The 13,194-nt window shown below is 47.0% G+C and overlaps 1 protein-coding gene across 1 annotated transcript in view; it reads right to left on the bottom strand.

Annotated features, from left to right (window-relative positions):
• Jph2 (junctophilin 2) overlaps window positions 1–7,731 on the bottom strand; it is a 58,494-nt gene extending 50,763 nt beyond the window's left edge. The window contains exon 1 of the mRNA XM_051186897.1: window positions 6,870–7,731. Within this exon, the coding sequence (XP_051042854.1) occupies window positions 6,870–7,248 (379 nt within the window). The 5' untranslated portion in view covers window positions 7,249–7,731. The remainder of the gene's footprint in view (window positions 1–6,869) is intronic.
• Between the last annotated feature and the right edge of the window lie 5,463 nt (window positions 7,732–13,194).

Below are 13,194 nucleotides of genomic sequence, written 5' to 3'. Positions count from 1 at the left end.
GTCTTTTAGAAAATAATCATGTTTCCATAAACTAGCATTAAATGGTTGGGAAAAAATAAAATTTAAGGAGCCATTACAGTACCCTCCCCTCCAAAAAAGCAAGAGAAGAAAAGCAAGAGGGCTTAGTGGCTTTGGGGACTTCCCATGAAGTCTGAAAATCTATGTTCAACCCTTGAGACCCACACGGTGGAAGGAGAGAATTGACTCCAATTTGTACCCCCAAATGTACATGGTGGCATTGCTTGTCCCCCTTTTGTGAAGTGCATAGACACAACATTTTCTAAAAATGTAGGCACTGGAAAGTGCAAAGCATTGCTGGATGAAATTGAATAGTGGGGATATACCATGTCCAAAGATTGGAAAACTCAGTGTTAGCAGAATGTCTATTTTCTCCAGTTGACCTGTAGATCTAATACATTTGCCATCAGTGCCCAGCTGCCTTTTGCTTTAAGACACTGACAGGCTGGTTTTATAACGAATGTGGAAGTAGTGGTGACCCACAACAGCAGCATATTGGATAGGAAGGGTAAAGTTGGAAGATTTACTGTAATATTGAGTCTACTATAGTCTGTGTGCAGCACGCATACCTGTGATCCCAGCATTTTGGAAGCTAATAGCCTGGACTACATATTGAGTTCCCAGACAGCTGGGGCTACATGGTGAGACCCTATCTTAAAAGAAAAATAGTGTTATAAAGCTACTATACAAAAGCAGATTAGCATTGTTAGGAATATAGACAAATAACAGAGAAATATTCCTTTGAGGCACCAATGGATAAATGAGGAAGTTAAGTTCCTTTCCAGCTTAACTCTGGCAGAATACATGCTCCAGGCTCAGAAAATGTGACATCCCGTCCCTGTTCAGACAGATTCATTGAGTTTTGTATGTTCAGAATCCATGGGACTAAATGATTTTAAGTCGCTAAGTGCAAGGAAAAATGGATAGGTAAATAAGAGCAAACTTGGTCCCAACTGCAGCAGCTTGGGTTCATGATTCAGTTCTCAAAGACATATGTGACAGTCTCATCTTTTCAGAGTGTGGCAATATTAATAAGGACACATGACAAACTGTCCGGAGAGCAACCCTGGCTAGTCTTGCTGAAGCATGAGCTCAGAGTTCAGTTACAGACTGTCTCAAAAAGCAAGATGGACAGTGACAGAGGAAGATACCACCAACCTGTGACCTCCATAAGTACACATACACACAAACACACACATACACACACACACACACACACACACACACACACACACTAGAGGAGCTGAAGATGGTTAAGCCTCACTGACCGTTTAACTGGGGTTAGAATCCCCCAGAAGACTGAGGCTCGCCTCTAAGTGTGTGTCTGTCTGTCAGAGCATTTCCAGAGGGTTACCTGATTAGGAGAAGTCGCCCTGAATGTAGACAGCACCTTTCCATAGGCTGGCAGCTTTGAGGATAGAAAGGAAAAAGCTAGAGCGTGCTGAAGCTCTTTCCCTCTGCTCCCTGGCCTGTGATGTGGTGAGCAGCCTTTCAGCCACATGTTCCCAGATGAACTCAGGAACACCTTTCCTGCCATGATGGACTGAACCCCTCTGAGACTGCACCAAAGCCAACCGCTTCTCCCTAAGCTGCTTCTGTCAGATACCGAGACATGAAGGTGGGTAACACGGGGCTCCACGCTTAACACTTGCATGGCGTCCGCCAGGCACTGTTAGTGGTCCTGTCTCATTTGTGTCATTGTCTATCATCTATTAAAACGCTTTTGAATGACACTCATTCTTTAAAGTAAATTGTGTCTCATTTACTTATTTACTTTATGTGTATGCTACAGCCTGTGTACGGAGGACAGAGGACAACTGGCATACCTTTGCCCCCTTCATCACGCTGGCCCAGAATTTCTCATTCTTACTTGCTATGATCAAGCCTCATCTCTACTTCTCATTAACCAGAGATCCTGGGCCTTTCTCGGTTTCCTCATCTGCAAAATGGGACAATACTAATACTTCTCATAAAGTAACATGGCCATGGCAAGTGCCTGGGGCAGTACTTGGCGCATGGTAAGCACTGCAAAATTGCTATTGTTATTGTCAGTTTTATGGAAAACAATGAAACTTGGGCCCCATCTCTCCACTGCATACTTTGCTTGTTTGAGATAGTGCCTCACATAGCCCAGGCTGGCCTCTAACTAGTTATGTAGCCAAGGATAGCCTTGAACTCCTGATCCTCCTCAGTCTGGCATTACAGACATGGATCTGGCTCTCCTGCGCATTTTGATTGCTGAATTTTTTTGTGTATGAGATTACTGTCAGAATCTGATGATTGTCTGAGAAAACCTCTCCCAGGGAAAGTATAGACTGTCCATTCGAGTGTGCACACACCCTCCAGTCACACTCGATATTTACAGACCTCTGAGGCCAAGGCAGTGATCCCAGATCAAGAGTTTCAGAAAGCAAGGATCACAGCCCAGTGGGTGCCTTTCGTCTGTAATCAGCAGAGTGGGACTCTGTCTCCAAAGCAGAGACAGGGAAGGGATGAAGGAGGACGAGGAGGAGGAGCACAAAGGGGAGGAGGAAGAGGAGAAGGAGAAGGAAGAAAAGATGGAAAAGGAGAAGGAGGAAGAAGAAGAGGGAAATCCAGGGTCACAAACAGCCCTTCAAAGACTAGAGGCTGTGATCTCCTGGTGGGAGCAGCCAGGTAGTCAGGCAGTGAGTGACTTTTTCGGGGCTGGGCTGTGTGAACGGGCTTTAAGTCAGCAGCTATTTTTAGCTTCGCTTTATATGGCCAGGGAAGGATTGAGGGCTATAGTGGGGAGGGCGCCAAGAGGCTCTAGCCCAGGGGCCTTCCCAGCCCCCACCCCTTCCCATGCCAGAGCTGAAGAACTTCACTTTCATTAAAGCAAGCGGGCAGCTGGGGGAGGTGGGAATGGCAGAGCCTTCAAAGAAGGTTCTGGGCAAGTTGCTTTAGAACAGGAACTGTCAACTTTTTAGGCCATGGCCTGCAGTAACAACATGGCACAAATACACACATTTTTTTTAAGACACACGGTGATACATATATGTGTCTATACATTACACCTATGTATATGCATGTGTACATATAAAACCTCAATTAAATTTTTTCAGGAAATCATGCTCATCTTGTTCTCCATGAAAGACTCCAATAGTTTCTGTTCTAAGCCTACCAGTCTTTCAACCCCAAAAATGTAGGTCCTGACCCACTAAATTGATGTGTCTACCAACAAACCAACAAACTGTCACCTCCGGTCTGGAAAGCTGAGGTTTGCTCGGGTTTAGTCACAGCTAACTGCAAGGTAAGGCAGCTTCTCAATAACCTAGACAAGGTGCAAGCTTCAACTGTCTGTGGAGAGTGAGGAGCAAGCTTTGGGTCTCCTGGCATTTGTAGACTCTGTCCTTTCAACCATGGGTGATCCAGCCACTCATGAGCCTGTAATGGGGCTTAGCTCACCACTTACTCCAGGAAGTCATCCCCAATGCTGAAGTCCCAGCCTCTTGCTCTAGTCCCTCATCTGGCCCTGCCTAGCACCGGCCACTGTGATAAGTAGCTCCTGTTACATTCCTGGCTTGATCATTCTGTCCTTTCTACACTTCCCAGGAAAGTGTAGTGCTTGCTTTGCAAAATACAATATTGCTTATTGAAGAATTGATAATCTTAATAGCAATGATAGCAGCTACCATTTACTGAATTCTGTCATTTTTTTCCTGTGTAATGTAGATGAGAGGGCTGGCTAGCCAGCTCAGCTGGTAAAGACACTTGCCTCTAATGTGACAATGTGAGTTCACTCTCCAGGTCATACGCCATGGAGAGAGAAAATAAACACAAGTTGTCCTCTGACCCCCACACATGCTGTGCCCACATATACCTTACTATACCCCCCAAATAAATATAATAATAATTTTACATCATAGGAGAGATTAGGAGTGGATCATTCATGGATGAGGAAACTAAGGCTTGGGAATAATCCGTTGAGGCAGGGTCATAACCTGGGACTTGTCTGGCCCCCACCTGCTCCTAATCTTAGGATCTTATTTGTCCACATTCCTGTTGGTGCCACCCAGGAGAGGGCAAGGGGCAAGTCCTTAGCAAACCCTCAGGGGCCTGATGACAGGTTGATTAAAGACATTTTCCAAAGCAGCGGCCACGTCTAAATTTGGAGGGTTACGCCTTGCGTGTGGCTTGGGAGAGAGAACCTGAAAGATTCCCGGGCCCCTGGATGTGGGGCCATCTCCCTGGGAAAGGAGAAGGCTGAGCAAAGCAGAGCCACTGGCCTTTGGACCACCTGGCCTCAAGAGCTCCAGGACACAGCTGGGCTCAAACCCAGGACTCATAAACCCAGGTCCCCTCGCCTGTCTGCAATTCTAACCTGCACAAGAACAATTCTGCCTCAGTCCTTCAGACATGCTGAGCCTGGTCCCACCTCAGGGCATCTGCATCTCTACCCCCTGCTTGAAAGGCTCTCCTCTCTAGTCCTCCCCCACCTGCATCTGAGACCACTTCCTACAACCACCCTCTTCCTTCTCCAATGATGACCTTGAGACCTTGTGCGTGTGTGTGTGTGTGTGTGTGGTGTGTGCACATGTGTGTTTTCTGGTTTACTTCTGTCTCCTTCATTAAACAGGGGCTTCTGGAGACTCTTGTCTGCTCCCTAATCCAGTCCCTAGCACTAGGTATGATACAACGACAGGTGGTAAGTGCCATTGACTGCAGGAATGAATAGGCTTCCTCCTTTTAGACATATTGGCAGATCAGCCCATCATACCCCATGCTCACCCCACCCCAGCAATGTGTAGCCCTTTTCACATCCAGATCTCCAAGCCCTTGGAAAGACAGAAGAGATACAGGAAGGGATATTGGGCACAAGCCACCATGTGCCTTTTTGCACAGATGACTGACACTCTATACACACTCAAGGACTGTGTCCATTTTGTTTCTGGGGATACTGACACTTGCACCCTGCCTAGCCTCTGGTGCCTAGTACCATGCGCAACATAAATGTCTGCTGAGTTGAACTGCACTGACTGAGTTGGAGGCTTAGTGAATGACTCAAGATAGCCAGAATTTGCATTTGGTTCAATCCAGTTCTACAGAGCTGTTCTATAAAGCTGGAGGGACAGAGTGGAAGACAACGCCTCACCCAGGCATGGACCTATCCTGCACCTCAAGTTGCCCTCAGCATTATCTTAGCTTGAGCAAACTCCCAGGACGCTGCTGCTGCTTGGCCCTGCTCCTTTGCTCCACACACAGAATGCCCTTTGTCCACATTCTGTCACAGAGGAATAAATCGTAACTACATATCCTGCAAGTGGTTTCTCATGCCAAGTATAATTATCTTCTAAAGAGCCACAGCTCTGAGTCACACCACACAGCAGGAAAATGTCGTGGAAATACCCCACTCAGAGTTGCAACAGGGAGCGAGTTAAAACAGCCTTTGTTGCTCATAGTCTGGTGAGCCCTGAACTTGCACTTTTGCCTGAAGGTAGAAGCTGGTGCTGTCTCTGCTCATTGCCCACAGTTTGAGTATCAGTGTCCTGAGTGCTCCATTCTGTGGATGATGTGACTAAGGCTCAGGTTAGTGGCATGTCCAAGTCACACCCTGCAGGTGAAATGAGGTGTCTGCGCTGCCATTTCCCAGTGCTCTTTTGCCTTGGAAAACTCCTCTATGTTTTCTTGAACCATTATTCCCTCTGAGCCTCTTTATGTCCCCTCTCTGCTGGCACAATCCCCAACTCCTACTCTCACGATCACAGATCTCCCACCAAAATCTAGCTCAGGAATTGTGTCCTGAAAGCCTGCCCCTCGCCACTCTTTTCTGCCACTACTCTCCGACATGTTTGTATATAATGCTTGCCTGCCTGCCTGTCCTTAGAGCCAGAGTCTGTGTCCTAGTCCTCTTTGTATTTAATCATTGGAGTAATAACTGAAAAATAGGAGGCCCCACTGAAATACACATTGAAAAAGCTGGGGATGTAAAGCATTTGTCTAGAAATACCTTTTGGATGAAAGAATATATTGAGAGGATGGATGCATGGATGCATGGATGGATGCATGGATGGATGGATGAACAGGTTAATAGCATCTGGGTGAATGGATGCAAGGATGGATGAGTTGGTGGATTGATGGGTGAATGGATAGTGTAAGTGGTTGAATGTGTGGGTGGATATACTGAAATGGTAAGATGTGTGGGTTGGTGGATGGATGAGTGGAAGGATGGGTGGATGAGTTGGTGGGTGGATTGATAGACGGGTGAATAGAAGATGTGTAGATGGGTGGATGGATGGGACAATGAATAGTGGGTGGTTGGATTGTGTGTTGGTTGATGGATAGATGGAGAAATTAATGAATAGACACTCCTATGACATATCCTATAAATGTCATTTTCATAGCAAAATTGAGGTTAGCCCCCAGTTCTGCTAAAACACAAGCTAAAATCTAGCTGTTTGCATACTCCAAAAGTAAACAGAAATGATTGCATCTTATCAAGTGTCTGATGAGTGTATATTTATATGACAGCCTTGTACAAATCATTTCTACCAGTCTTCTCAATAACTCTTTTATTGTCCCACCTTTCCTGGTAAGAAATAGATACAACTGGGTGTGATGGCACAGGACTTTAATCCCAGCACTCAGGAGGCAAAAGCGGGCAAATCTTGTGAGTTTGAGGCAAACCTGATCTACAAAGTGAGTTCTAGGACAGCCAGAGCTATGTAGAGAAACCCTGTCTTTAAGAAAACAAAACAAAAAAGATACAGAGGGGCAGACAGAGTAGCTTACCCAAAGACACACTAGATATCTATTATTTTGCCAACTACTCTATCCTTTCCCACTATCCCTTCTGGACCACCCTCAAGTTTTACGGGCTGAACTGGGCTCACCTCCATCTGCATAGGTCTCCGTGCCATAGCCGTCCTGTAGGCCATTGTTCCAAGTGCCCTCATATTTGGCACCGCTGCTCGTGCTCTGCCGGATTCCGTAGCGCCCCTTGAAGCCATGCGTCCACTCTCCCTTGTAGAGCCAGCGCCCCTTGGTCTCTATACCAAGCCCATGCCGTTTGCCCTGGCTCCAGTATCCCTCAAAGGTATTCCCACTGGGCCAGGTGTAGACGCCCGCCACTTCAAAGCCAAAATTCCAGGAGCCCGAGTATTCACCCTGGCCCTTGGGGCCAGTGCACAGTCCGTGCCCATGTGCCTTCCCCCCCTCCCAGCCCCCACAGTACGCTCCACCATCGTCAAAGTCAAAGCGGCCCCCGCTCATCTCATCCTCATTCCTGACACCGGCCCGGTCCTCCAGCTTGGGCCGTTGGGATACCTGATGCTCTCCAGGTACCTTCAGACTGAGCCCCTAGACTCAGCACCGGGCTCCAGAAAGTGGGAAAAAGCAAGATGCCTGCAGAGGCTGAAAGAGACCAAAGGCCAAGTCAGCAGTGGGGGCGCTGGTCAAAGCCATGGCTGGGAGGCCCCCTCAGTCATCCCAGCAAGGCTGCAACTGGGAAGGAAGCCGACAGAAGAGGCTCCAAGTTCCTACAAAGCGTCCCAGGTCCAGCTTCCATGGAATCCGGGGTGCCCTCTTTAAGAGGAGTGAAAGGAGTGGAGTCCTGTCTTTCCAAAGAGGGGCAATTCCCAAGTTAGCAGCCTAGCCAAGGCTGAATTCCTGCTGCCCACCCTGAAGCAGCCGCTGGCCCCCTTCTCATCCACCCCAGTGGGCGTGCGGCTCAGATCTCCCGGCTGCCCCGCCCCTTCTCCAGCCCTGCCTTCCTCCCAGGATAGAAAGGTCAGTGTTGCCCTAACAAGGCCATTGGATCTCAGAAGCTGCTCCCAAAATAACCCCCTGGCTGGCCCAGCCTCCTTCAGAGCCGGAGGGAGGGGGGCTTCCAATCCGCTGGGCCTGCAGACCCAGGCAGTGGCTGAGGGCTGAGCAGGAAATCTGAGAACCAAGTGTGGACAGCCGCGCCACTTGGTGGCCTGCCTTCTTGTGAGTCTGGGCTGCCTCCCATCTGCGAGTCCCCAGGATCCGCAGGCAGGAAGAAGAGCATGAGACTATGCTATCCCAGACCACTTCATATCCTCCTGATGGCAGAGGGTGAGAGGGTGACAGACATAAGGCCCTATAACTTTTAGCATGCCATGACAGGGCCTGGGGCTTCAGTACCACTTGCCAACCCCTTTGAAGAATCCAGTGACCTACAGAGACAGACATGGGGAAATGGTTGCACATATGCCTTTGAAAGCAGAGTGGACCTCAGAGAGGAGAGGGTCTAGCCACAGTCTGAAACACAGCAAGTCAGAGTCCTGTGCTCCTGTCCGTATCCGACCCCACACCCAGCCTAGGTTCTGGGGAGAACCCTGGTAGAAGGAATCAGTCAGTTCAGGAGGCTGGGGAGATGGCTCAATTGGTAAAGTACCTGCCACACAAGCTTGAGTTGGATACCCAGAACCCAGAGGGAAAAAAAGAAAAAAGAAAGAAAGAAAGAAAAAGGAAGCCAGGTGCTGTGACATGAGCTTGTAATCCCAGAACTGGGGAGACTGGCAGGTTCCCAGGGATCACTAGCTGGACAATATAGCCTAATTGGTTAGCTCCGGGCTAATGAGAGACACTGTTTAAAAAAAAAGTTGGGGTGTCACCCCAAATTGACGTTTAGCCTACACACAGAGAGAAAGAGAGAGACAGACAGACAAACAGAGAGAGGAGAGAGAGAGAGAGAGAGAGAGAGAGAGAGAGAGAGAGAGAACCCTTTCCCGTGTCTCTGGAACACACACAATTCCATGAGCAGGGAGGAGACTGGCCTCCCCTCTGTTCTTCTGACACAGGCTGGGCTCTGGCAGAATGAAAATCACTTAGAAATACTGAAGGTCATTATTTTTGCAATACCCCCTTCCCAAGTTTTCTTCTGCTCTGGCATCCTAAGAGCCCACGAGGCCAGGCTTCAAAAGGCTCTTGGGACAGGAGCAAAGGGCTTGGATGGGTTTCCAGCACCCTGGTTTCCACCAACCTCCAGTAAGAATTAATAAATGTCCAAGGCAAGGAAGACACTAAGCCCTAACTAACTGGGTCCAGGTTGAACAGGAATGATTCTGGAAAAGTTAACAGCACCAAGAAAGAATCTGAAGTGTGTGTGTGTGTGTGTGTGTGTGTGTGTGTGTGTGTGTGTGTCCATGAGCGTGTGGAAGTGTGCATGTGTTCATAGTATGGCTGGAATGGAGAAAGGTTAGAAAAAAAAAAAAAACACCTAAGACCCAGGAGAGCATTAGACTATTGCCTGACTCAACCATGCCTGCCTGATATATTTCCAAGTCCCATGATGGCCACGGAACGTCACTGCAGACATTCCCTGCAGAGCTCCCTGAGCAGAACGTGTTCTCTGCCTTCCTCACTCCTCACTACTGATAACCAGTTCTTATGACTCGGTTCCTGCTAATCGCTGGTTCTCATGACCATGTGCATAGCCACTGACCTTGCCGAGTCCCTTTGGTGTCTACACAAACTGTTGTCTTGGCCAGGTGGCTGGCATCCTGCCCAGGTGGACCTCCAGCCTATTCAGGCAATTCTCCACCAAGAATACTTTCCCCACTTTTTTCCCAAATTCTTTCCAGCTTGGCAATCACTGGAAAAAGAATGATAAAACAAATAGAGAGGAGTGCAGAGTGCCTAAGTGTCCACCAGTCACTGTAATGGTGACCTAAGGTTAGGTGTATTCCAGGAGGGGTTCCATCCACATACATTTAGCCCTTTTCACCCCTACAGGCTCCCTGTGATGGATCCCTTCCAGAAGAATCACCTGCAATCGAGATATTAAATACCTTAACTTTGAAGTGTTCTATCACTTCCTTCAGCATCACCCTTAATTTTAAGGGAAAAAAAAATGAATACTGCTTCTGGGGAAAGCTCGCCCTCTTGTGGTTATGCATTATAATGGACTTTCCTTAGGTAAACAAAGAATCTGATCCCTTAGGCACTGTGTATATGCGGTGTATGGACATACATGCAGGCAAAATACTTACACACATGAAATATTTGGGGGGAAACGTGTCTTCGCAGGGGTCTTGCCTCTGCCAGGCTGTGTCATCAGAGGCAGTCACTCCTTCCCTCAACTTCCTTCTCCATTTTTCACACTGGGCTGCCTCCTGGGGAGCCCAGGATGGGGAGGGAACCTAAGAGGGATTTGACTTCTGAAAGCCTGGGGAAGGTCCACCCACCTTCTCAGGAACCTTTTTGCCTAGCATCTGGGGCAGCTTCTCCCAGTCTGGCTTCTCCTAGACCCCTGTGCAAAGCAAGGATTATCTTTGTTCTACTATATAAATACTTGCTGTTTGTGTCCCACACTGGCCCCACCCATGCCTGCGGTGGGTGTTCCTGTCTCTTCCCATGTGTGCAGAGACCTCCCTTGTTAAAACTTTTTTCAGTTGACTTTTGAGTATTCCTCTTTGGTTAGCCCCCTGCCTCAAGAGGCCCCTGCCTGTTCCCTGACCATTGTACCTTGGATGTCCTGGAACTTTCCTTATTCCAGACAAGATTTCACAATATTGCCCAGACTGGCCCTTGAAATCCTGGGCTCAAACTATCCTCCTGCCTCAGCCCCCTGAGTCTAGTACTGTGCCTAGCAATTATTCAACTGTATGTGTATGCACTCACGTGTGCTTTACAACTAAATCCCCGAGTCTGATTTTGTCAGTTTTTAAATTACACCTATTTATTTGCGTGTGCACATGTGAATGGCACAATGCAGGTGGAGGGCAAAGGATAACTTTCAGGAGTTAGTTCTCTCCTTCCACCAGATGGGTGGGTCCCAAGGACATTCACCACAGGCCATCTTACCTGCTCCTCTGATATACTCACAGCCTAAGTGAGTGTTCTCTTCTTATGCTTTTAAAAACTTGGTTTTTGAGACAGGGTTTCTCTGTTTAGCCCTGGCTATCCTAGAACTCTGTAGACCAGGTTGGCCTCAAACTCACAAAGATCCACTTACCTCTGCCTCCCTAGTGCTGGGATTAAAGTTGTGTGCCACCATCACCCAGCAAAAACTTTATTTAAAGTAAATTGTTTATTTCAAATAGGTCTTTCTAACAGTTTCAGCACCCCCCAAATAAGCATAAAGTACATTATTCACACAAACTCCCCCTAATTTCTATTTAAAAAAATCTATCAGCATCATTTTTAAAAACCCATATACTAATAGCTCCTAAATTTGGCTCTCCAGCTGTGCTTCCCCTGATTTTAGTAATTTCACAAGCACTCAGCTGCTCTACATAGCTAATAAGCATCATACAAGAATAAAACCAAATCCCTAATCCCTCCTCCCAAATCTGCACCAAACTTGTCTTTGTGTCTTCCCTTTACATCCCCACCCACTGGCTACCTCACTCACTCACTAGGAGCCAAAGCTTTTCAAACTGCCCACTGATCATCCACAAACGCCCCCACCCCGCACCTCTGACCTCACTTGCTTGAGCAATCTTTAGGTTCTGGTGGCTCTGTCTCTCATGAGTACCCTTCCTCAACTGTCCATATGGCTCTTTGATTCCTTCAGGTCACTTTATCACGAACACTTCTGGGGCTGAAATCTCACCTCTCTAACCCAACCCTTCCTGTCTCCTAATCCTTCCCAATCCATAACCATGTATAATTCACCTTTCCTCGCTGACAAGGACATTGTTCTGCATACTGTTGTATTCCCAGCTCCTGGTACAATGTGCACGGCTTATGCTACAAAAAAGAAATACCCAGTGACTACTTAGAGTACCAAAATAAATGTATATGGAAATTAGGAGGCTCCTTCACAATGAGTCTGTGCCCTCACCTCTGTCATCACAGAACCCATTTCTTAGGACACACCAAATTAGTTTGGTAACCACAAAATCCATTTTTCTTGGGACACTGCTAGTTTGGTTAATAACACTCACAGGACCCCTAAACCCTTTGGCAAGGATCAAGTGCGATAAATCACATCCACAAGGGTCAACTGCTCTCATGAAAGGACATTTAAGTTGAAATTTGCTCAACTGGATGTGAGCAGGATAATTCTTAACCTCGGGATTCATGTTTGCTGTTTTGAGACAAGGTCTTAGCTTGTAGCCCAGGCTGGCTCTGAACTCTGACTCCTCCCAAGTTGTAATTACAAGTGATACAACACCCTAATAAGACTGTTTTGAGGTAGATTTGAGTGGAATACAAGTAACTTATGGCTTATTCCCACACATCTGACCCCTTCAAGAAGTTACTAGGTCAGAGGGACTGTATTGTATAAAACAAAATACAAAAAAGGCTTAGAAATGTACCTGAATTCGTTTTAAGTAGCTTGTTAATAACTACAAATACTTTCCCCACAGTAAGACAAAACGCTAGTTGTTGGAATGGAAGCCTTACACATCCTGTGTAAGTGGCTCTCTGCAGTCTGGGAAGCCCTGGCGTCTGGACCTTTTGAGGAATCTGAAGTTAGTTCACTCATAGAGGTGCACAAGTTACTGGTGACCACCTCATTTGTGCTGCAGAATACATGCAGCAAATGTCCTTGAATTCCAACATTATAGAGATATGTGAAGCAAACTATTCTGTCCTAGAAAAGCTGTCTTAAGATGTACAAAAAACAGCTATGCAGTGGTTTCCTACACCTTTAATCCCAGCATTCAGGAGGCAGAGGCAGAGGCAGGCAGAGCTCTGTGAGCTCGAGGCCAGCCTAGTCTACAGAACAAGTTCTAGGACAGGCTCTAAAGCTACAGAGAAACCCTGTCTCACAAAAAATAAGTACAAAACAGCACATTTTCTATGACCTACAATGTTTAGTGCCACGGTGGCATTTTGTTCCTTGTTCTACTGATAGCTTTCTCCTTACTAGATGTATACTAAGCTAGCAGTCATCTTTCAACGTTTAGGTTCTAAACTTTACTAGTATGTTTCCTACTAATGCAAATGTCTCATTTGTGAAGTACAGATCCATTACCCTGAGTCAACTCTAAGGGCCAATGAGGTCCAAATGAAACAAATTTCCTATTATCTTCCCATGACTGGACATTTTCAAAATTGGCAGATATGCATAATGTGAACTAAAATAAAGCTACATACAAGACACACATAACATGTGAAACCAGGCCATACTTTGATCCTAGCGTTTAGGAGAAAGGGGTAGCAGGCAGAGTTAGAAGCCAGCCTGATCTACAGACGAAGTACCAGGACAGCCAGAGCTACATATAAAAACCCTGTCTTGGG

The sequence above is a fragment of the Phodopus roborovskii genome, unplaced genomic scaffold (genome assembly GCF_943737965.1).
Source record: "Phodopus roborovskii unplaced genomic scaffold, PHOROB, whole genome shotgun sequence".
In the NCBI taxonomy this organism is placed as follows: Eukaryota; Metazoa; Chordata; class Mammalia; order Rodentia; family Cricetidae; genus Phodopus; species Phodopus roborovskii.
This window is presented reverse-complemented; position numbering and strand designations above follow the sequence as displayed.